At 41.2% G+C, this 23,297-nt stretch overlaps 2 protein-coding genes across 6 annotated transcripts in view; one reads left to right on the plus strand and one right to left on the minus strand.

The window, feature by feature from the left end:
- Positions 1-3,186, plus strand: part of gorasp2 (golgi reassembly stacking protein 2) — a 6,242-nt gene extending 3,056 nt beyond the window's left edge. Inside the window, exons 7-10 of one of the 2 annotated variants that reach the window (XM_058069323.2) lie at positions 74-197; positions 411-518; positions 787-912; positions 1,903-3,185. In XM_058069323.2, the coding sequence (XP_057925306.2) occupies positions 74-197; positions 411-518; positions 787-912; positions 1,903-2,156 (612 nt within the window). In that variant the 3' untranslated portion in view covers positions 2,157-3,185. Of the gene's footprint in view, positions 1-73; positions 198-410; positions 519-786; positions 913-1,902 lie in introns of both variants that reach the window. The other variant, XM_078791403.1, reaches the window with a different exon arrangement.
- LOC131126603 (serine/threonine-protein kinase tousled-like 1-B) lies at positions 1,641-22,996 on the minus strand. 4 transcript variants are annotated; one of them, XM_078791399.1, is made up of 22 exons: positions 22,529-22,996; positions 19,893-20,014; positions 18,601-18,669; positions 16,656-16,694; positions 16,473-16,548; positions 16,355-16,398; positions 16,177-16,260; positions 14,513-14,587; positions 13,096-13,188; positions 12,657-12,767; positions 11,299-11,435; positions 11,022-11,213; positions 10,866-10,932; positions 10,041-10,138; positions 9,858-9,939; positions 9,685-9,776; positions 9,524-9,613; positions 8,322-8,491; positions 8,096-8,231; positions 7,914-8,025; positions 7,447-7,554; positions 1,641-6,712 (listed from the first exon to the last, which is right to left on the minus strand). In XM_078791399.1, exons 1-22 carry the CDS (start codon positions 22,728-22,730, stop codon positions 6,563-6,565), a joined length of 2,349 nt encoding a protein of 782 aa, XP_078647525.1. In that variant the 5' UTR covers positions 22,731-22,996; the 3' UTR covers positions 1,641-6,562. The 4 variants fall into 4 exon arrangements, with proteins under 4 accessions (XP_078647525.1, XP_078647528.1, XP_078647527.1 ...); XM_078791402.1 differs by having other exon boundaries at positions 16,177-16,266; positions 22,529-22,988; XM_078791401.1 differs by lacking the exon at positions 16,656-16,694 and having other exon boundaries at positions 22,529-22,995.
- Between the last annotated feature and the right edge of the window lie 301 nt (positions 22,997-23,297).

Raw genomic sequence — 23,297 nt, forward strand, 5'->3', positions numbered from 1 at the left:
CAGGGAGCTCATATGGTTACAAATCACTTCAGAATTTAATTCAGCTATTTTCTTTTTATGTTAACTTATGCAGGTCCAGCTGTCAGCCGTGACCCCGCCCCATATTGCACCCACAGTCCCCGCTGGCCTTGAGGACTCGTTGTCTAGTCTGTCAATCAGCACTGCCCCGCCCACTATGCCAAGTGAGCTGCAAACAGGTAGTTTTTTTTTGTTAATTTCTACGTATTACTGTAGTTCTGTAGTGCTTGAATTTAGGAATATAGAGAAAGTATTATAATTGTATTACTTTAGGGTACACAGGTTTTATACATTTGGATGACCATAATTTTTTGTTGTTTAGATTTGTCCTTGCTTGTTTTTACAATTCCATACAGTAACCTAACCGTTTCGACCTCCTTCCTCCTCAACAGGTTTGCCCACAGTCCCTCTGCTCCCCGCCTCCTCCAGTCCATCCCTGAGCCCCCTTGCTCCCCTCAATCCTGCCACCGCCAGCTTCAATCCCGCCACCACGCTACCAGGTGAGCCATTTTAGGTTTTCTTTGGATGGCGCTATGTTTTAGTTTCTAAATTACCAAATGCGAGTGAAGGCGCTTGACTAGGAGCGGTGGCAGTTTGCCCACACAACACATGGGGGCGCCAATTCCCCACCAGACACAATATTCCAACACTGACTTGACACAAAACTACCTTGATAAATGCTACAGTATGAACACAAAGTATATACAAGCGTACACTGTGCTGACGGCCATTTCCTGTAACACAATACGATATGTTTTTTCCTTTCAGGCTTGATGCCCCTCCCAGGTGGCTTACCTCCGCTACCCAACCTCCCCAATCTGAACCTGCCACTCCCAGACCTCGGTACCATCTCACTAGCAGGGAGCAGCAGCTTAGCGGCGGGTGGAAGCACAGGTACACGACTCGTCCTCCTCTTAACACAACAGGAAGTAGAAGCGTAAGGTTTCACACAAACAGGAAAACGACTACTCAAAAGTATGTTGAAGTCCAGTGGCGATTGCTCGAAGACTGCAAGTCCGTCTTTTTGTTCAGAATCGGCTACTTACGTCAGGTAACTGACACGACTTCCTTCTAATTCATGCCTGCAGCGCCACGGTGCTTTCACAGTCTGACGCTAAGCGTCCACTGACCTCGGTGGGATAATTTGAGGTTTCGAATCAAATCAACTTTATTTGTAGAGCACTTTTCCTGCAGAGACATGCAACACAAAGTGCTTTACTGAATTAAAAACAATTACCGCAATTAAAAGGAAAAAACAATTACTAAGAAAGCCCCTCCCTCCCAGCCTCCATACTAGACACACACACATAATCACACACAGTAGGGAGACATGTCATGGCACTGAGGATCAAGGAAACGCCACCGTTGGGGCTGTCCACACTGGGAGGACCCCCACATCAAAGGGAGGAACCCCCAGCCGGCCGGGTCAAAGGGACCCAAGGATGGCACCCCCTCAGCAGACCCAACACAGCCCCCCGTGTGGAGGACCCCCCGTGAGGAAACACTGGAGTTAAAAGCTAAAGACTAAGACCATAAAATAGGACTAAAGACAAAAACGTAAGATAAGTTTAAAATATTAATTAAAAGCCTGATTTAAAAAGATTTTTTTTTTTTTAAATAAGTCTCATCATGCAGTTTGGTTTCTGCATGATGATTGGATGATTTGTCTTGAGGCGGAATCCCTATTTGGTTGAGCTTCTGTCCCAGTCACTGTTACTCTCATAGCCACAGTGACACATCATGGCTGATGCTAGAATTTATTCCTAAAAATACAGATAATGATGTAGGCTGGGGGGGGGGATGAGCTCCCCCTCCCATTTGACGTGTGTATTTGTCAAGCTGAACATGGATAAATCGTATAATCATGCATCTTCCAATCTCCAGCAGTTCCTCCCTTGGTCGCTCCGTTGAACCTACCCGGCCTCGCCCCGCTGCCTCCTCTGCCCACCATGCTGCCCTCGCAGCTGACTCCCCTCCTGCCTCAGGGTGTGGCCCCCATTCTGCCGCCCACATCCACGTCCACCGCCGCCCCCTCCCCGGCCTCGGTCACAGTGACGCCTGCCACAGAGCCTGTCGCAGAGGCCACAAAGGTCACGGAACTGCAGCCTCCGACGGAAACACTAACAATGTCCTCCTAACTTTGGAAAATGTATATCTCGCTTAACCATGGAAGCAAAACACACACCCGGTTTCTCTATCCTCTCATGTGTCTTGTCTTTGTTTTTTCTATTTATTTGGCCAAGGGGGGGGGGCATTGTACCCAGTCGGAGGTTCCAAATGTGTATAAGGGGATGTCTGGTTAAAGGAATGTACTACTCTTCCGTTACATATTCAAACTGAATTAGTCATATGATCATTTTTATATATAATCAAACATGACATTTAGGTCATACTTTAGTACTTTATGGCCACATTCTCAGAAAGCTAAGGACCGATTGTTAGGCTCCATCCTTCCGTCTTACTTTGCATATAATGTCACTGTAAGGGTACTGCTCCACCTTCATATTATACCTCACTAAATGCTAGTAAAGTCATGAAACCCTAAATTAAAAAGAATTACTATGTTAACGCTATAGTCAAAAGTTCTTCTATAATTCTGAAGCTACTTCAGAAAGTCAAAGATTCTTGGTGCTCCTCTTTTTTTTTTTACGAGCCTATGTCCAAAGTTGCCATCCCTTGGCACGGTTCTAAACTTTGGTCCATTCACTGTCAATCAAGCCTTCCATTGCTGCCATGTATTTTATCAAGTTAGTTGACCTCCAGACCCGTTTATTCATTTCTTCCTGCTATATTTTGCACCACCTTTTCATTTTTTGACATATGATTGTCTCCTTTTTGTATGACTTGGTTATGGCTTTCCCTACACAACATGAAACTGGGGGGGGGGGTTTACAATCAACTACCGGGGGTTGTAATATCCATGAAGAGTCAAGATGTCACTGTAAACGTGAAACTTTAAACATCTCAAGTATGCACAGTGCAAGCAATAAACCCAAACACACTTTACATACCGAGCATGTGTTTTTATGAAAAAAAAAAAAGATTCCCTTACCGGCACAATCCATCCACCTTGACAAGCAGGAAGTCTTCTCCATCTGTCTTTTTCTTCTGTTCCTGGCATCAGTCAGTAGCTAAGACACTAACCACAGTCACTGTGCAAACATAAGAATGTAACAAGTAAACGCACACAGTACAACTAGTATGACTATGGGGAATAATAACCAATTAATTAGTCGATTAATCTGAAGCTTGTTTTGATTAATCAAATAACCAAGCCGTAGATCTTGGGTGTCAAGCTTATTTTTTTAAAAAACAACCTATAAATCAAATACAAAAAATAGCTGTTGATTAATCCAACGATTAATCGTTGCAGCTGTGTTAACTCGAACCTTGTATATTAGCAACTTTATACAAACGATGTGCTGCACAGCATGCTGGGAAGCCAGAAATGCTACAAACAATGCTGCCAGGTCTCAGGTGGATTTTGGGGAACGCTCGATGCCGCCCAACTCCGACCCCAGGTAAGTTAAGAGTTTGAGACCTAATTAATATTTCCACTTTTAAAATACATTTGCTTTAATGTTTCAACTAATTGCAAGTACATTTACATAATTCCTCTCATATTTTGACTTTCTTGTAAAATTTTATGGATTTGTTTCCCCCCAACAATTGAACATTCTTTGTATAAATCATCTTCTAGTAATATAATAACATTAGTCACATAAAAATTATACTTATATTTGCCATTAGAGTATAACTTTCCTCCCTCCCCAACATATTTTTCCAAAAATCACAACTTTATTCTGTTTGGTTTCTCATAAAATTAGGACTTTTTAAAAAGTATACTTTTTCTTTAGCTCTGTTGCAGTAGCATGGAAGTCCCGTCACATCCAAGTCACATCTAAGCAGACATAAGGAAGAAAATATCAGTAAATGTTTACACGGTGCGATTTATGTTCTAAACTTATCCAAAACTCAAAATCAGTTACTAGGGTGAGACCAAACCATCTTGAGTCCAAATATGCCATTTTGTGTCACTCACACATTCAGCGAGGTAGCACGAGTCTACACAGCAAAAACTGCAGGAATGTAGACATTGAAGGCAATCTTTATTGCATTTGAATGGCATGGCCAAGCGTTGACCCCCACCCCACCCTCCCCTCCCGCTAATATGGTCCGACACGCCGCTTACTAATGGCTGCGCTTATGTCCGTCTACACACGTTAAATGTCATTAAAGTATGCGCTCCATGCTCCTGACTGAACACGAGGGATGCTTGTATTTCTTCTAACGCCCCCAAAAGGCTCGTATCACAAAATGACCACTGAAAAAAATCTAAATAAAAATGGACACTGCTCTGGGATTGCAACTTTCCTTCCAACATTTAGCAACCTAGCCTGACATAAATATCTGTCAATACTAAAGACTAGATAGGACAGCTCGTCTGAGGGGATGGTGCAGGATTCATAGTATTTATCCTCTAAGGCAGGGATGCAACATATTAAAGTGAGCTGAAGAAACAAGGCCAGTCTAATCATGATTGCCATTAATTTATCATTTATGATGAAATCTATCTTTTCACAAAAAAAATACCTTTTGTTGAGAATTGATATTTTTGTGAAACTTGCCCAAGTTCTAGTGCTGATTACTGAAGAATGGAAAAGGACAGAAAAACTTTCTAATCTTTTTTTTTTTTTGTACATATCATGTCTATATTGCACAAGATGGCAATATCCTGTGTCAGTCAAAATCATCAAAAACGGCCAGTACCGAAAGAGACGGATTTTGAAAAATGGCTGGAGTAATCCAATGTAATTTTTTCATAATTCCTTTTTTTTTGTATTATGACTTTATTCCCATGACAATATATTTTTTTCTCCATCCTAATTTTTAAAAAAATTCAACTACTTTACAACAAACTAACTTTTTTTTCTTTAATATTTCAGCTATTTAAATATTTTAACTATTTAAAAATTTTTTGGCCAGGTTTATTCTCATCAATATATGATCATATATTTTTCCCTTTATTTTTTTTTTATTTATTACTTTTCCTTTTTAATTTGTTCCCATAATATAACTTTTTCCGCAAGCTCATTTTACCAAATGAGTTTTCATATTTCAACATTATGCTACAATGTTATTCTCATAAAATTAACACCTTTTCTCATTAAATGAAATTTTTTTCTTCATATTTTGACTTTATTCTTGTAAATGTATTGCTGATTTTTCAATTTTTGCTATCTTAAAATGTGCCATGGGCCGTGGATGGTCCCAGTACCACATTTTGTACACGCCTGCTCTAAGGTACAATAATTTGTTGAAGTGCAAAATTGCAGTCGTTATGATACAGCGGAGTGACGCCTCTGCCAGATAAGACAGTCGTCCTATCTAGTCTTTGAGCATGAATTGAATGAACTCGTGATGGATTGACCGCCCTGAGAAGGCTTCACATAAAGTTAGTATATTTGTTTATATTTACCTAGCTGCTCTCCCTCTCCTACTAGTCAGCATTTCTTTTCCACGGAAGCTAAACAATCATCCACGTGGATGTCGATGGCAAAAAAAAAAAAAAAAAAGGGGGGGAAAAGTGTTTCACACATAATCAAGACCAAAGCCATTCACACATTACAAAGTTAGAGCAAGACGTGTAGCAGCAAAGAGATCAGCTTTCTGGAAGAAGAAAAGACAAGAAAGACAACGGGAAGCAAAGATGAGCCTCTTTTAGATAAGTCGATAGTGAGAAATGTTCACTGAACCCCGTCTTAGGTTCAGTCCTGGGTTCAAGTCCAGCCCACTTCCAGGCTGGTGTGGGACTTTCTCCTATAAACAGCAAGAATGGGGGTTTGAGACATAAAAATCCACATCTATGTTCTGTAACCTCGGCTACGTTTGCGACACAGCTAAAAAAAAAAAAAAAAATGCAGACGGAGGACGCTGCAGTCGCGCTTCAGAACAAAAAACGGCAACACCAGGATGTCACAATCTGAGTGGGAAGTGCAAATCAACACCAGAATTTGTAATCTGGATTTTTTTTTTTTAACAATGAGATGCAACCATCCTTTTGTGTTAAACGGAAACATACTTGTCAAGCATCCCGTTTTCACCCTCCTAATTAAATAATTTCCCATACTTATCTTTGCGTTCCATGAGGGAAATGTGTTATTTTCTGAGAAAAAAAAAAAATTCCCTTATTTTTTGCTGAACACTCAATCTTCCGCTTCTCCGAGTCATGTGATGAAGTTGGAAGAAAAGAGACGATCTTGGACAAGGGTGTCTTCGAACTGTACAAATGTCTTCTAAGAGGTTCATTAACATCCATAAACATCTACAAGCCCCATTCCCACCCAGGTCTCTTATTTCCGTTGCTTTCATACTGAAATCAGGGGCATCGAACCCCTACTATTCGCTCCTCTTTTCCCTTTAATTATGCTCGGATGCATTCTGGAAGATCTCTGCTTTTTCAAGATATATATCCACATCCACATCCATCAATCCTACGCCAGGATTAGCCACACGATGCTGTCAATCATAATGAACGAGCCAATCAGTAGGTGATGAGTGATGAGGCGGGGGGCTGCAGAGAGCTGGAGGAGTTTGAGCGTCTCATGTGAGGGAGGAGGTAGGAGTCCGAGCACAGCTGGTGCACGTCGAACCTGTCCTCCTTACGGTAGGCGAGGCAACGGCGGATAAACGCCTGCAGAAAGGGGGGGGGGGGGGGGTGGAGGGAGGTGAGTCGAGGGGGAAATTTCTCCTTAGATATCAGGCTGTGTACCTAAAGAAGCGTCCACTTGACTCATTGTGTGATCAGCAAAATGTATTTCATTTCGGTCCGTCATGTTAACGTCTCCCTTGCTCACAGTGCAACAAGATGTGGAACACAGCAAGTAACTGCACCACGTAGGCTATGCGGGTATCAAAATTCATACATACTCGTACACATGCATATACTATTTGATAGCCATTTATAACACACAGAGCATGCTGGGTAACTTCCCAGCATGCCTTGTGGGTTATAAATGTCTATTTGCACATCTGTGATACAGTTACAATAGGTGTAACACGTGTGTTAGTCTTGGTTGCACTGTGAGTGAAGTAGCTCAAGTTTTAACATATATACATATATATATTTTTTTTTTCTACCAATAAACAGCGTAATTATTATAACAGCAAAATTATTTGTAAATAATAAAAATAGTCAATATAAAATAAAATATTTAAAATAAAACAATACAATATAAAATAATATTAATATTAAATTAAAAATATATATAATAAATAAATAAATACATAAAATAAAAATATCATTGGTAACCATTGGTTGTTAAGCGATGACAAGCAGTGTTCACATGAAAAAATATGCAGCACACGTTTTAGTTAGTGAGTGTAAGTACTGTATTTATGTATGTGTGTGTGTGTGTGTGTGTGTACCTTGGCTTCTGTGCTGGCCTGTGGTTTAGCTGGGAACTGGACCTCAGTGGCTTTGAGAATGGTGTTTTCCTGGAGAATGTCTTGCTGAGACTGGTTGTGACCAAACGGCTTGAAAAAAAAAATGCAAAAAAAAAATATTATAAAATTATTATATATATAATTATTATTATATTTCAATTATGTATATATTTTATCATTTTATATAATTTTTGTTGTGTTTGTTTTTACAGTAAAACATCATTCTTTATGCTGCTTGGAAAGATAAAGTTTGTCATGGTATTAACATTTTTTTAAATAAGCAACAAGAATTAAGTTGCCTTAGTTTCTATATTAATATATTAATATAATATAATGTTGCAATGTCGCTAGAGATGACTCTACTTCGATGTACCTTTGGATCAATTCACCTTGAACAAACCAGTACAAGTCTAAACAAGATATTAGCCTTTTTCCAGTTGGCTCTTTACCTTGCGCCCGTAGAGGCACTGGAAGAAGATCACTCCCACAGACCAGACATCCACCTTGTTTGAAATTTTGGGCGGCTCCTTTCCCACAACAAAACACTCCGGAGGGAGGTACCTGGAACACACGTAGACGTTGTGATGAATGAGATGAAATAAGGGATGTATTATAGCGCGTGTTTTTTTACCAGTAAGTTCCCGCTCCCTGCGATGTGAGGTCCATCCCATCCACGCCATAGTTATCATCATCCATGATCTTTGACAGTCCAAAGTCTGTGATTTTGATTTCCCCACACGCAGTTCCATCCACTAGTAATATGTTACCTGTAGTATTTGGTACAATGTAAAAAAAAAATTAATTGTGTGCTCCATTGTATTGTCGTTTTTCTTCCATGTTATAAAATCGGAACTCACCAGGCTTGAGGTCGTAGTGAATGATGGGAGGCTTGATCTCATTGAGGTACCGCAAGGCGCTGACAATCTGCATGACGATGGAACGGGCCTCCTTCTCTGACATCAGCTTGTTTTGCTTCAGGTAGAAGTCCAGGTCGTTGCCTTCACAGAACTCCAGAACTGTACAGAACCTGCTTAGACAAAAAAAATAAAAATACAAAAAAAAAACAAGCTCAAATCAGAGAAAGATTAGATGGAGGAGAGTTGGCTTAAATTAGGACACCCCATTGGGTGACTGTAAACAACACTAATACACATAATAAGCACACGAAAGCAATGGTATACATGGAAAGGAATATTTCAATTGCAGGTCTACATGCGGCGCTATAACCAACCAGAATAGTCAATGGGGCATGCGCAGTAAAGCGTAAACACCAACATCACGTGATACCGACTTCCTCGACTTTTTCTTTCACTTGTTGGAATAACTCCGTATTGCCAGTTTTTCGTTCGTCCAGTCTTGAAATTTAGTTTGAATCAAAAACAAACTTTCCGCAGCAGTCCAGTGCCGATTGCTTGCCTCCATTTTTTTTTAAATCGAAGAACGTCTGGAGCTGCGTGTTACGTCATATCTCAGCATTCGCTGAAAGAACGCACCCGGGAACAGGAAAAGATAAAGTTCAATCTTGCTAATATTTTAAGCTCGGCACATGTTTTATATAGATATGTATTTTCTATTTTTAATAAAACTGGACTTGTGAATGAATGGTGTATAGAAGGGTTTAGATTCTGTTCCACAGATGGCACTAATGCACACGAAAGCTGCCAATAAACAACAGAAGAAGAAAAACACCACAAAGAAGAACACAGTCTGACAACTTTCCGTTTGAGCGGGTACAAGATACCTCAATCGGATTGGGGAAAGGAATAGTCCACCCCTGGGAATCCGTTTATATATTAAATTCGGATTGGCACTTTTCTTTCGTAATGAGGTGTATACAAAGGTTACATTCTTTCCGTTTGAGCAAATAACCCGAATGGAATTGGAATATTTAGGTCCATGTAAACGTGGCTAATGTTTACACATTCCATAAGCGATAAGACACATTCTAGTATTTGTGAGGCCCGTTATAAAAGTTTCGACTGTGAATGCTTTACAAATACAGCATAATAAGCGATGTCAAGGATGAATTGGAGCCACCCAGAGGTCAGAGGTGACTCACGTGTCCGTATCCAGAGAGAAATAGTCATACAGTTTGACTATTCTGGGATGGTCCAGCTGCTTGTGTATCCGGTATTCCCTGCATGCATGCCTGGAAGGAAATCAATGTCAGCATGCTGTGTTGATGTCTGTGTTGGCAGATTCAAATCTGCCGGAGCTTACTTGTGGTAGTTCTCTTTTTTCTCCTCCCTCCAGTTCTTGTTGAGCTGGTGGATTTTAACAGCAGCGTAGCGCTGCTCGAACAGGTCAAAGGCCTGTCGTGATACAAAGCAAACACAACGTGCTCGACAAAGAGACAAAAGTGAAACGTGGAACGCAGCCAAAAAGGAGCTTACCTTATAAACTTCGCTGAAGCCGCCCCTGCCCAGCAAGTGCAGTAAAAGGTAGCGTTCGTTCAGAGTGGGATGGTCTTTAAACCTGTGTGTGTGTGTGGGGGGGGGGAAGGCAAGCGTCTACATTATGATGCTGATTTCTTTTCCACACGTTTAAGCAGCAAATGGAGGAAAACTTGGACTTACGCCGAGCTGTCCTCATTGTTTATCCTCTTCAGCTCTCTGATGTGAAGATTCCTCACGCGCTCCAATCGCTCCAGCTCCGCTTGGATCTCAGCCTCCTCCTGCATGGACCGCAATGCACAACACGCGACAGAAATAGACTTAACATTTAGCAGCCATTTAAGCATTGAAGACATCTCTGAATACACTAGCAATTCAAATAATAGGGGCGGTCCTAGCTGGGACCTGGCTGAGGATTTCAGCATAGCAAAAGGATTGCGATAAAAATATTATATTTGACCCTTTCTATATTTATTTAATACCTTGACCTTATTTTGTAGTGGCTATTTTTAGATTTAAAAAAATTATGTGCATCTTGTATGAAGTTTTTCATGTTAAGTATTTATTTTGATAAAAATCAGGCGGCACGGCGGCCGAGTGGTTAGCGCGCAGACCTCACAGCTAGGAGACCAGGGTTCAATTCCACCCTCGGCTATCTCTGTGTGGAGTTTGCATGTTCTCCCCGTGCATGCGTGGGTTTTCCTCCCACATTCCAAACACATGCTAGGCTAATTGGCGACTTCAAATTGTCCATAGGTATGAATGAATGTGAGTGTGAATGGTTGTTTGTCTATATGTGTCCTGTGATGAATGAAAACAACATGACACACATTTGGCTTAGATTTTGTCTAAACACACTTTGTAGAAAAAATGGGGGATATATATTGTATATCGTTATCCTAAATAAAGTTTTTGTCCATATCACCTAGCCCTATGATAAAATTTTGTAATGTATTTCATAGGGACACCCCACCCCTTTCAAATAAAGACCTTTGTGTTGCTACTGACCTTCTTCAAATGTCCAAGGCGGAGCTTGAAGATCTCCTCCTGCTCGTGGTACTCAGCTAGAGTCAGTCTAACAAACAGAAAAACAAAGTAAACATATGTATTGATACAGAGAGTAGTTTTGATTAGTACTCCCCCCCCCTCCCCCGGTGTACTCACAGCTGGGGCAGTGACGGCTTGAGGAAGGGGTCTGAATCATTGCCGTTGACCACCTTGGTCTTTCTCTGTTTGGGTTCAGAGGTGGAGGCCACAGACAGGGATGGTGACGCGGGGTTTGGAGGCTTCCTCTTAGCTAGCAGCTTCCTCTGACGCTCAATGTCCTCTCTCTGCTGGTTGATGCCTTCTTGCTGCCTGCGTACAGCCGAGCATTATTCATTTTTGTGGTGCTAAAGGTAAATGACAAAAAAAACGCTGCGTGTGCATATGGCTTCTATACTTAATCAGGTTCTGGAATGCATATCCGTCAGTCCACTGCTCCGTGTAGGATGCTCCGTGTCTCACAGTGGTGAAGTGGCCGAGACGGAGACGGTCCTGCATGCTCTTCTCACGGCATGACTGCTTCTCCTGGGTGCTCTGCACACAAAATCATGCAAAGTGTGTGCATTTGTAAGGTGATGATGATGATGAAAATAATGTGCTTGCTTTTGATGGGGAAAATGTAATATGAGTGAGCAGGGCACACAGATAGGAGACCCGAGTTCAATTCCACCCTCGGCCATCTCTGTGTAGTTTGTAGTTTGCGTGTTACACATGCTAGGTTAATTGGCGACTCCAAATTGTCCATAGGTATGAATGTGAGTGTGAATGGTTGTTTGTCTATATGTGCCCTGTGATTGGCTGGCGACCAGTCCAGGGTGTACCCCGCCTCTCGCCCGAAGACAGCTGGGATAGGCTCCAGCATCCCCCGCAACTCTTGGGAGGATAAGCGGTAGAAAATGAATGAATGAATGAATGTTTTATGGTTGATTTATTGCAAACACTATTCAGGGCGACACGGTCCACAAGTGGTTAGCGTGCAGGCCTCACAGCTAGGAGACCCAAGTTCAATTCCACTTTCTGCCATCTATGTGTGGAGTTTGCATGTTCTCCCCGTGCATGCGTGGGTTTTCTCCCGGTACTCCGGTTTCCTCCCACATTCCAAAAAACATGCTAGGTTCAGTGGCGACTCCAAATTGTCCATAGGTATGAATGTGAAGTGTGAATGGTTGTTTGTCTATATGTGCCCTGTGATTGGCTGGCCACCAGTCCAGGGTGTACCCCGCCTCTCGCCCGAAGACAGCTGGGATAGGCTCCAGCATCCCCCGCAACTCTTGTGAGGATAAGCGGTAGAAAATGAATGAATGTTTTATAGTTGATTTATTGCAAACACTATTCAGGGCTGCACGATCCACGAGTGGTTAACGCACAGGCCTCACAGCTAGGAGACCCAAGTTCAATTCCACTCTCTGCCATCTATGTGTGGAATTTGCATGTTCTCCCCGTGCATGCGTCGGTTTTCTCCGGGTACTCCGGTTTCCTCCCACATTCCAAAAACATGCTAGGTTAATTGGCGACTCCAAATTGTCCATAGGTATGAATGTGAGTGTGAATGGTTGTTTGTCTACAAGAAGGGTGTACTCCGCCTCTCGCCCGAAGACAGCTGGGATAGGCTCCAGCTCGTGAGGATAAGCCATAGAAAATGAATGAATGAAATTGCAAGAGACTGGATATTGTTGTGTTCCAGCTCTATATGAGTAACACACTGAGCTCACACACAAGATCTTGTGGCTGTGAGTGCACGCGAAGATGGGATACCTTCTCTATGAGGAGCTTCTTGCTCATAGTAATGCACTTGTTCAGTCTCTCCTTGTACTTCTCCAGGAGTTTTTGCTGTTCGTCAATCTGCCGCCGCAGGTCGCAGTTAGCCTGTTTGGAAAACACCGCCATTAATATGGAAATTAAACACTCTACAGGCTATACATTACGCAGTCTAAAGTCATGGGACCCCTGGAAGGGAACACACCCAACATGACAACAAGAATGTTGACATATCAGAGCTCAATCTCTAGTTGTAGTTTTGGTTAGAAGTCAGGATTCTCAGGCTATTCCACATTCAAGTATTTAACGGTTCCCACAGAGGTCAAAGTGCCCAAAATGTCCAAAACAGCAGATCCATACAAATCCAATGACACCACAGATGTGTCCCAACACTTTTGTCCTAATACTGAGTCTAAGTTGGTAATATTCAACGTACCCTGAGAAGGTCATCTATTCGTCCCTCTTTCTTTTCCAGGTCAAGATTCTTGTTGCTCTCCAGAGCAGCAAGTTTCAGTCCTGTTAAGTCTGTCTAAGAGAACAGAACAAACAGGCAACAATATTAATCCACATACACGTGCTAAGAATCATTGCATGAGAGGACCAATGGCGTGCGATCAGGGGAGGCAGGTGAGGCAGAGCATCATGAAAAATTATACCAACAGTCCTTCATAAACTGGGTGGGGGGGTGGCTGTTTGTGTTTATAAGCATGGCACCAATATAATGATTGCACAAACATGCATTATACTTTATTAGGCTTTTGGCAGCCTGTGTGATGTCTTTAATGAAAGTGTGACATCATTATTCTTGCTAATCGGACAATACAATAAAGACAAATGTCATACGGTGAGGTGCACAGTACTCACCGTGCACGACTTTACACTGTTTTTTTTTGTTTTTTACTTTATTGAAATACACGTCCGGTGTTAATGTGTCATTTAGACTCTGCTACAAGTCAAGTGAAATAACATTTTATGGTCTGCTGAATGAATCTGCTAGCCAAGATGGAGGATTATACAGACAAGCTTCTCCAAAATGGACTTTCAAACAATACAAAAAAAGGTGATCAGACTATCACATGTTCCTGTAGAAGGAAAGACAAAAAAAAATAATAATGTTCTTCAATGTGGCCCTAAAATTAACGGGAATAAAGTCGTAAATTGACAACTGCATTCTTGTAAATTTGCGACTTAATTCTTGTAATATTAATACTTTTTTTTCTCATAAATTTCACATAAATTCACAACTTTATTATATTCTTATGACTTTATTCTGGTAATTTTATGACTTTTTTTTTTACAATTTTTTACAATTTTATTCTCGTAAATTTATGACTGTGTTGTTATAAATCCTAAATTTCAGACTTTTTTTTGTAAAATCACAACTTTATTCTTGTAGTATTACAAATTTCGTATGTAATAAATGTGTCTTGTATAATAATTTTAAAAAAAATTAAAAAGAAGGAAAGACATGGAATTTGTGTGTCACATAAAAGGTAAGCCCATACATTGTTGTCAGTTTTCTAAAAATATCGCAATATTGTGTTTTTTCAGAAATAAATTAATTAATTATTGCCGTTTTGTGGTAGCCTGTGGTTTGTTATTAGTCAAAACATCTTGAAATACAAGTGATATGTAGTATTCTGGCCACTGAGACATTGGCTTACATTATATTACCTTAACACTGCATGAAGTCGGCCACGGGAAAGTTGTATCGTGATGCAAGCAGGAAGGGGCGGGCTATAATGCGATTCATACCTTCGCCTGTTAGAGCCCTTAAATATGCAACTTCCAAATAAGTCAGTGCCTCACCAGCCATGAACCTCACCGCACGTCAATGGAGGGTTTCTTCCTACCTGGACGCATTTACTGGATTTGGGATTGTGTTCTGCAAAACACAAACTTGTGGGGGAGGAGCTGTTCTGCCGAATCTGTCGACACAGCAAAGATAAAAGTTAATAGGGATGCTTCGATCGGACCATTTCCGTTAACAAAACACGTCATCGTAATATAACGGTAATATACCAATAAATGCCTTTCAAAGCTGATCACAAAATCCAAACTGTTCAGAGACAAGCCCTTCAATGTGTGCTGTGTCATGTACCAACACCCGCATTGAGCCAACAAGAGACGCACTTTGTCCCGTATTGCAACAAGAATCCAAACTAGTCTGTAAAACCTGAATGGTTTCAGTTTGACAGCTTGACACAGGCCAGCGTGTTTGATCACACCCTTGGCAAACCTATAGGTGTTTCACTTTCCTTGCATCTTTCTTTACACGCTTTGCCTGGCTAGCAAGCTAGCTAACAGGAGTCATCCGCCTAACTTCTAGTCTTCCGACTACAAATGTGACTTTTTACCACCATTAAATGTTGTTTTTTTAAAGTAAACAAGCAATGTAGTTAGTTGGGAGCTCGTTTTTGTCCCGCGGGGAAGTGGATATCACATCCATGGTGTGCGTACTAACTTCTTCATATGTCACTGAATACCTTTGCTCTGTTGTTTTCATTATACTAGTCCAGCCTTATGATGGCGATACGATCACAGCTGATTGTCAGTAGCTCAACAAAGCGTGAAACAATATTTGCTTCAACTCTCAGTACTTGTTTTTTTTTTTGTTCTATGATAACTTTTTACCTTTTGTATAATGACAAATGACCACAACATAGCATAAAGACGTGTTTGAATGGAGACCTGCTTGGTAAATAAAGCAGTGTCCAATTGAAATGCTGCCAGTCATGAATAAAAGACAAATAGTCGACAGCTCTATGGACGCTCAATTAAAATTAATTTAAAAAATGAAATTACAACATTTAATTAATTCTACACAGCTAGGAGACCCGAGTTCGATTCCACCCTCGGCTATCTCTGTGTGGAGTTTGCATGTTCTCCCCGTGCATACGTGGGTTTTCTCCGGGTACTCCGGTTTCCTCCCACATTCCAAAAAATTAGGTTAATTAGCGACTCCAAATTGTCCATAGGTATGAATGTGAGTGTGAATGGTTGTTTGTCTATATGTGCCCTGTGATTGGCTGGCCACCAGTCCAGAGTGTATGCCGTCTCTCGCCTGAAGACAGCTGGTGTAGGCTCCAGCACCCCCTAAGCGGTAAAAAATTAATGAATGAATGATTCTGGCGGCACGGCGGTCGAGTGGTTAGCGTGCAGACCTCACAGATAGGAGACCAGGGTTCAATCCCACCCTCGGCCATCCCTGTCTGGAGTTTGCATGTTTTCCCCGTGCATGCGTGGGTTTTCTCCGGGTACTCCGGTTTCCTCCCACATTCCAAAAACATGCTAGGTTAATTAGCGACTCCAAATTGTCCATAGGTATGAATGTGAGTGTGAATGGTTGTTTTTCTATATGTGCCCCGTGATTGGCTGGCCACCAGTCCAGGGTGTACCCCGCCTGAGGATAAGCTGTAAAAAATTAATGAATGAATCTGTTCATTTTTTTAATCCTACACTCATATAAATAACTAATATTGTAAATATGTAATAACAAGCAAGCATTATTACTCACTATTGAGCCTGGTGCAGAGTGTGAGCTCTGTGGAGAGCGGCGAGCTGACGGCAGGCCCCTAACTGGACTGGAGCCATTACCCCCCTGAAACTTAAAACACATCAAAATACATCACAATCCAGATGGAAATCAAACATTTCAAATATTTTACAGTGACGCCAGCAAAAATAATCCTCACATCGAAGTAGTCGCTGATCTTGTGCCCGCGAGTAGAGGACTTCCCTGCATGACAGGTTCGAATATTAAAAAAAAAAAAAAAAGGCTTTAAAATCCACTAACGTTAGAGAGTTCCCTACCTTGACTGCTCTCCGAATAGGTGTCAGCTTTCCTTTTCCTCCCTCTGGATGATTCCGAGTGCTTCTTCTCTGGGGTCTGTAAGTCGACACAAGAGAAAAGGAGGAGAGAAAATGCATAAGTCCCCTGAGTTTTACCTAACAAAGCTCCTGTGGCGGCTTTCAGCGGTAAGAGAGAGTACATACTGAGTAGGCAGGGGAGCTCCCTCTTTTCATATCAGAGTTCTATGTAGAGAAGAGAGGGAGAGGTACAGGTAGCGGGAGAGACAGAAGGACAAGTGGGCCGAACACAAAAATAACTGAACAGCTAAGAGAGCCCGACAGAAAGACCATGTTAGAAACTCTGCAACCAGTCCCTAAGTCTAATTACGTTGATTTATGTTGTGGTATAATTTATTTCTCATGATGGGTGTATCGATTATTATTTTCCCCTTGATGACTTGTTCACATATTAAGTATCTCTCTCTATCTTTACTAACTACTGTAATTTCCGAACTAAGTGCTCTTTAGGCCGCACCTGATTTTCTTCATCCTTCATTTTCTACCGCATTTCCTCACAAGGGTCGCGGGGGGTGCTGGAGCCTATGCCAGCTGTCTTCGGGCAAGAGGCGGGGTACATCCTGGACTGGTCGCCACCCAATCACAGGGCACATATAGACAAACAACCATTCACACTCACATTCATACCTATTCGCCAATTAACCTAGCATGTTTTTGGAATGTGGGAAGAAACCGCAGTACCCAGAGAAAACCCACACATGCACGGGAAAAACACGCAAACTCCACACAAAGTGGAATCGAACTCAGGTCTCTTAGCTGTGAGGCCTGCGTGCTAACCACTTTTTCCACTGTTACCAAACCTACATGGCCCCGGTTTAAACATCACCGACAGTCTAGAAAAGTCTATCAGTCTAGAAAAGGTTATAAAGCAATTTCTGAAGTTTTGGGACTCTAGCCAACCACAGTGAGAGCCATTATCCACAAATGGCCAAAACATGGAACAGTAGTGAACAAAAACATTCATTCATTTTTAACCGCTTATCCTGACAAGGGTCACCGGGGGTGCTGGAGCCTATCCCAGCTGTCTTCGGGCAAGAGGCGAGGTACACCCTGGACTGGTCGCCACCCAATCACAGGGCACATATAGACAAACAACCATTCACACTCACATTCATACCTATGGACAATTTGGAGTCACCGATTAACCTAGCATGTTTTTGGAATGTGGGAGGAAACCGGAGTACCCGGAGAAAACGGGGAGAACATGCAAACTCAACACAGAGATAGCCGAGGGTGAAATTAAACCCTGGTTTCCTAGCTGTGAGGTATGTGCGCTAACCACTCGCCCGCCGTGCAGCCCCCTACTGATTTTAAAGAAATTAAAAAAAGAATTGTACAAAGACCACACCAATCTGTAAGTCGCAGGGGTCCACGTTGTAACAAGGTAGATTTTGTCCACAAATATTTTTTATTAAATGAACAGTATGTGTAATACGGTAGACTACCAGAAAAGTCATTCATTGCCGTCCTCCTGGGAACTAAAACCACTAAAGTCGTCCTCTTCAAGTACTGAAACCGAACAGCCCCCCCTAAACCCATGTTGTGCTCCCCAACATGCAGCAGTCCAGCGCCCCAAAACCCGCCGGCGACAGCGGACCTCCCGACACAGCTCCACTATAAAATGTACCCAACATATTCGGTGTATTTGCAGAAAGTATCGGAATATAGGAATCCCTGATACAAGCCTGAACTTTACTCCCTATCAAATCGGGAAAAAGAAAAAATGAGAATCTTACATTACAAATGATGGGGGAACACATAAAGCACAAAATGATTGCTCCGAAGCACAGCACCACAAATTATGTTTGTTGTCTTTTTCTAGACAACAAACAGCTATTTTATTAGGGACCCAGTAGTATTTTCACAACTGCCATAACTAACTACTACACCGTGTTTAATACTTTAAGCACTAAAGTGATTTGCAATCACTGTGGAGTGGAGCATGTGTACGACCTTAATAGCTAAAACGAAGTTCCAATTCATCATGGATCGGACCAGGTTTGATTTCTTTCACACCTCCTGAACGACGACTAGATGGTGAATGTGTAAGCGACAATGCAAAGTGGTTCACCTCAGACTCCTTGTCGCTGGACGAGCCAAGGCTCCCGTAGCTGTGGTTGGACGACTCGTTGGCCAGACCCTGCACACAAACACACCCGAGCAGTGTTCATTTCATCGACCAATCATTTTTGTCAAACAACCTGTTTTTCCGCCATGAAAACTAAGATGAAACAAACTGACAGTTTTGTCGGCGAATATTTCTCTCAGGGAAGAACTAAATTTGAAACACTTATATGCTAGGACTACGTTAAAAAGCCATAACATTTCAGTATGTGGAATCAAACTATGGAATGGATTGAGTAAGACCCTCAAACAATGCACAACGATGAGCCAATTCAAGAAACAATACAAGCAGTTGATGTTTGCTAAATACAAGGATGAAGAGTCTTGAACCAGTCATGATGTGCTATACATATCACTATATTGACACTTACTATGGTACCCATTATGTCATTGGATGGTCATATGATCTCGTACTTCGGTACGTGACAAAAAATACATTTAAAAAAAAATTTAAAACAAATTTAAAAAATTTTTTTTTTTTTTACTTATAGGAAAGCAGGTGTGCCAGTTACTAATTGTAAAAGTACCAGATGGAGGGGTAGGATTTAATAAGCTTTGCTTCTTCCTACTCCTTTCGGACATATGGAACTGTGAACTGATTATGTGATGCATTCAATTGTAATCTGATACATGTTCAAATGAAATAAAACCATTATCAATAAAAAACAAATGAAAATGTTAATTTTAGAAGACAGTAGACACATTTCACATTTGGCGCTGTGCAGAACAAGTAACTGTGAGAACCACGGAATGACGATCGCTGGTGAACAAACACAGCTAACTTGAAGTGGCATCTCCACGTGAGTCATCCAAGTGACAATGTGCACAATACTCTTGTTATTATTTTCATGTTATGTTTACTTACCAAGCTGCAATACAGACGCCCGGTGTTATGCAGAGTTCATTTATTTACTTCATACAGCATCACTGTGTCATATTAGTACCTTATTATTCAACGGAATAATTGAAGGCAAGCTGACTAAAATGCAAAAAAAAAAACTTTAAATTAAAAACATCCTCACTTTAAAAGTCAAGCATGGCTGGTAGTTAATTACAACCTTGGTGCATCACTATTTTGAGAGTGGAAAGATGTTACTGCTTGCATACTTCAAACATATTCAACATTTAATACATTTATTTAGCAGTCAAGAGGTTGGCACAAAATGGCCACATTATTCCCTTGTCTGCGGAATGATGCGCAAAAAAAAAAAAAAAAAAAGACTGGTGTGCTGCTGTTACCTTGGCACCTCCACTCATGCTCCCAGCGCTGCCTCCCGTGTTGCCGCTCACAGCTCCTGTAAACCTGGCCTCCAGCAGCTCCTGTCTCCGGGGGTCCAGGCTGTGCAGCTCATCCATGGGGCCTGATACGAGGGGCAGCGGCAACACCAGAGTTCAGGTTACATGTGTCCAAACAAACACTCAGTAAAAAAAAAAAAAAAATGTAAGGCGCTAGTAAGAGAGGCTGAGCAAATGGAGGATGAAAACCAGTGAAGTAGATGGCGCTTTAAAAAAAGATGCACCGTCATGCAATGATATTGGGATGTGATGTTGCTGCACCAGAATGAGATAAAAGGCTGATTTTGCACAAGTAACGTTTACTATCAAATGAAATATGAATGCATTGAAATATGCCTGTTGTAGCTTAGCATATATGCTACATAAGCAGCCTGTCCGGGCTTTGATTTGTGACATTTCTCTATTTTTTTTTAAGTCTTATTGTTGCTACAGGCACTTGGTTGCTTATTGGATATTTCCTGCATCGCTGTGATCTTTTGGTAGCTTCCAGCAAATGGGGCATGGCCTAAAAGTGATGACTGACATGTTGAACCCCTTGTGCAATGACTGCACAGTAAGGCCTGTGTGAGGTTATGCAAGGACAACCCATTTTGTGGGGGCTTCTTCTTATATGAAAGGAATATATGCTGCAATAAAACTGCATGTCTTACAATGCAATATAATAATTAAGCTGTTTCGCGGATACCACGCATTCCAACAAATTAAAAACTTCGACCTAAAGAAATAAATGCAAAACACACTCCTCCAGTGGCAGTGCGCCAAAGAAAAGGAAAGCCACTACCATGAAACTAAAACCATACATTGCAAAAATACTCAGAAAGGGGAAAGAACACTTGCTGCATGCACGGCCCACATCGCTTAACCACTGCGACCATCAAGAATAAACACTGTACTTTGCGGACGGTGTTAATTTATGATAACTTCCAATTTATATGGCACGTTAACGACAGTAACAAATTTATGCATATATGCATCACGTATCATCAGCCATACCGCTCTGGTATGACGGCAGATGGAAGCATACTATAGCATGTGCTATGGATGGATGAATTTAACTGACAATACTAATACTCTATGTCTTTGAACACAACTCTTCATGGCTCATAAAAATTGCGATTGAAGTTACATTTTCAGTTAATTCGGAGCTGCTAATACATACAAAAAATAATAATTGTGTCCTGTCATGTATCTTTTGGATCATGTGTTTGTCTTCAAAATATAATACAAATATAATACAATAATATATATATAAAATATATAATAAAAATATAAAATATAATAAAAATGTGCATATTTCACGCACGGTTGCAAATGGTGATTATTCATGATTAAGTGGAAAGCTTTGGAAAATTTGATTACTATTTTAATCATTTGACAAGCCCGGGTTTTAATACGTAAGACGAGTAGGTTAACGCTTATAAGTCATTACTATACTCCACTAACTGACAATACTCTGTGTCTTTGAACACAACTCTTCATGGCTCATAAAAAATGCGATTGAAGTTACATTTTCAGTTAATTCGGAGCTGCTAATACATACAAAAAAATAATAGTGTCCTGTCATTTATCTTTTGGATCATGTGTTTTTATATATATATATAATACAAATATAATAAAATATAATTTATATACACTGCGACCATCAAGGAACACTGTATTTTGTGGACGGTGTTAATTTATGATAACTTCCGATTTATATGGCACATTAACGACAGTAACAAATTCATTTCATTAATTATGTTAACATTTTTTGTGTCATGCGCATCACATCAAGCCATAACGCTCTGGTATGATGGCAGATAGCATACTGTAGTATGAATATATATAGTATAAAATATATATTAAATATATAGTATAAAATAATTGTGTCCTGTCATTTATCTTTTGCATCGTGTTTTTTTCTCAAAATATAATAAAAATATAATAAAATAATATATATATAATAAAAATATTAAAAAAATAATTAAAATGTGCAACAGTTACAAATGGTGATTAATCGTGATTAAGTGGAAAGCTGATTCATTCTATTACTATTTTAATTAATTTGACAGCCCGGGTTTTAATACGTAAGACGAGTAGGTAAACGCTTATAAGTCATTACTACACTCCACTAACGTCACAAGAACGCAGTAAGTACCAAGCACTACAAAGCATTTAAACACATCATTAACTTATGGCCTAGCTGTACCGTTTATAGCAGCAGTGGCACGACAGCGCCTTCATTAATGCATAAGTACGTATACATAAGTTGCTTAGTAGCCAACTACAGCTGGACACCGAACAGTTTTAAACGGCGACAACAAACTAGTAACTTATGTCCAAATACGAAGGCAAAAAAATGTCAGCTAGCACGGTAGCACTGCCTTTGTGCGGACATGTAGCTCCAAGCTACTTTGACTTAGCCATCAACACAAGTGACAGCTGACGTTTGGCTCACGGCATCAGTGAACTTGACATCCATTTTTTTGTGTACTTCCACAAACGTTAGCTCGACGCAACGACAATAACACACGCTAACCCCCTTATAAAAAAAAAATAGACACACTTGGCGGAGAGGGACACTCGTCGAGCTCGTATACCTTCCTTGCTCTTTGCGGTCGCCGTTATATGTTGTTGAGAAATCGTTGGGGAGGAGGAGAGCTGTGACCAAGATGGCGTCGCCTCCAAACTTCCACCACCACTTCCACTGTTACTTTGGACACTCATCAAGGCACTTTGCCGCCGAGCAGAGCCGAAGTACGCACTCTCGATAATTCGACGAAGCTCCGAGTTGTCGTCCATCGATTCCCACCTGCTGTAGCCCAAAAAATGGCCGCTGACCGTGACTTTATTTGGCTTCGGTGCTTCGCTAAACGCCTCGTATGTTGTTGTTGTTGTTGTTGTTGTCCGGGTGGATCCTGCGGATGAGCGTCTTCCTCGGAGGCTCCACGGAGGGGATCCGGTGTAACCTTTGCATGATGACCGCTTGTCAGCATCCACTTCTCGAGCGGGGCTTTGATTCCAGTAGGCGAGGCTATCGCGAGGCCAGCGTTCACCTAGTAGCGCGGGAAGTAAGGGAGGGGAGAGGGGGCGTGACACAGAAATAGACACTGATCTGGGATCATTTCTTCCTCCTTGACATCAGCTGTGTGCTCACCGGAAGACACCGCTCGACATTGACCCGAGACCAGCCTTCTTAGAGCGGCGAAAACAACTTCTTGACTGGTTGAGGAATTAAAGCTGAAACTGCTACGCGCACGAACATACACGGGGGCGCGCCCGCACCCCACACAGACACATACAAGTTATAACATTACATACATGTTGACAATAATCCTCATAAATGTAAAACAAAATGCATTAAACGCT

The sequence above is a fragment of the Doryrhamphus excisus genome, linkage group LG6, assembly GCF_037039965.1.
Source record: "Doryrhamphus excisus strain RoL-2023G ecotype Guam linkage group LG6, RoL_Dexc_Guam_v1.1, whole genome shotgun sequence".
Taxonomy (NCBI): Eukaryota; Metazoa; Chordata; class Actinopteri; order Syngnathiformes; family Syngnathidae; genus Doryrhamphus; species Doryrhamphus excisus.

Coding starts and splice junctions, on each gene's coding strand:
- LOC131126603 (XM_078791402.1), bottom strand. CDS start 22,730: ATGGACGACAACTCGGAGCTTCGTCGAATTATCGAGAGTGCGTACTTC. Junction 8,232..8,321: donor TCACTACGACCTCAAGCCTG/GTGAGTTCCGAT, acceptor CAAATACTACAG/GTAACATATTACTAGTGGAT. Junction 7,555..7,913: donor AGTGCCTCTACGGGCGCAAG/GTAAAGAGCCAA, acceptor TTTTTTTTCAAG/CCGTTTGGTCACAACCAGTC.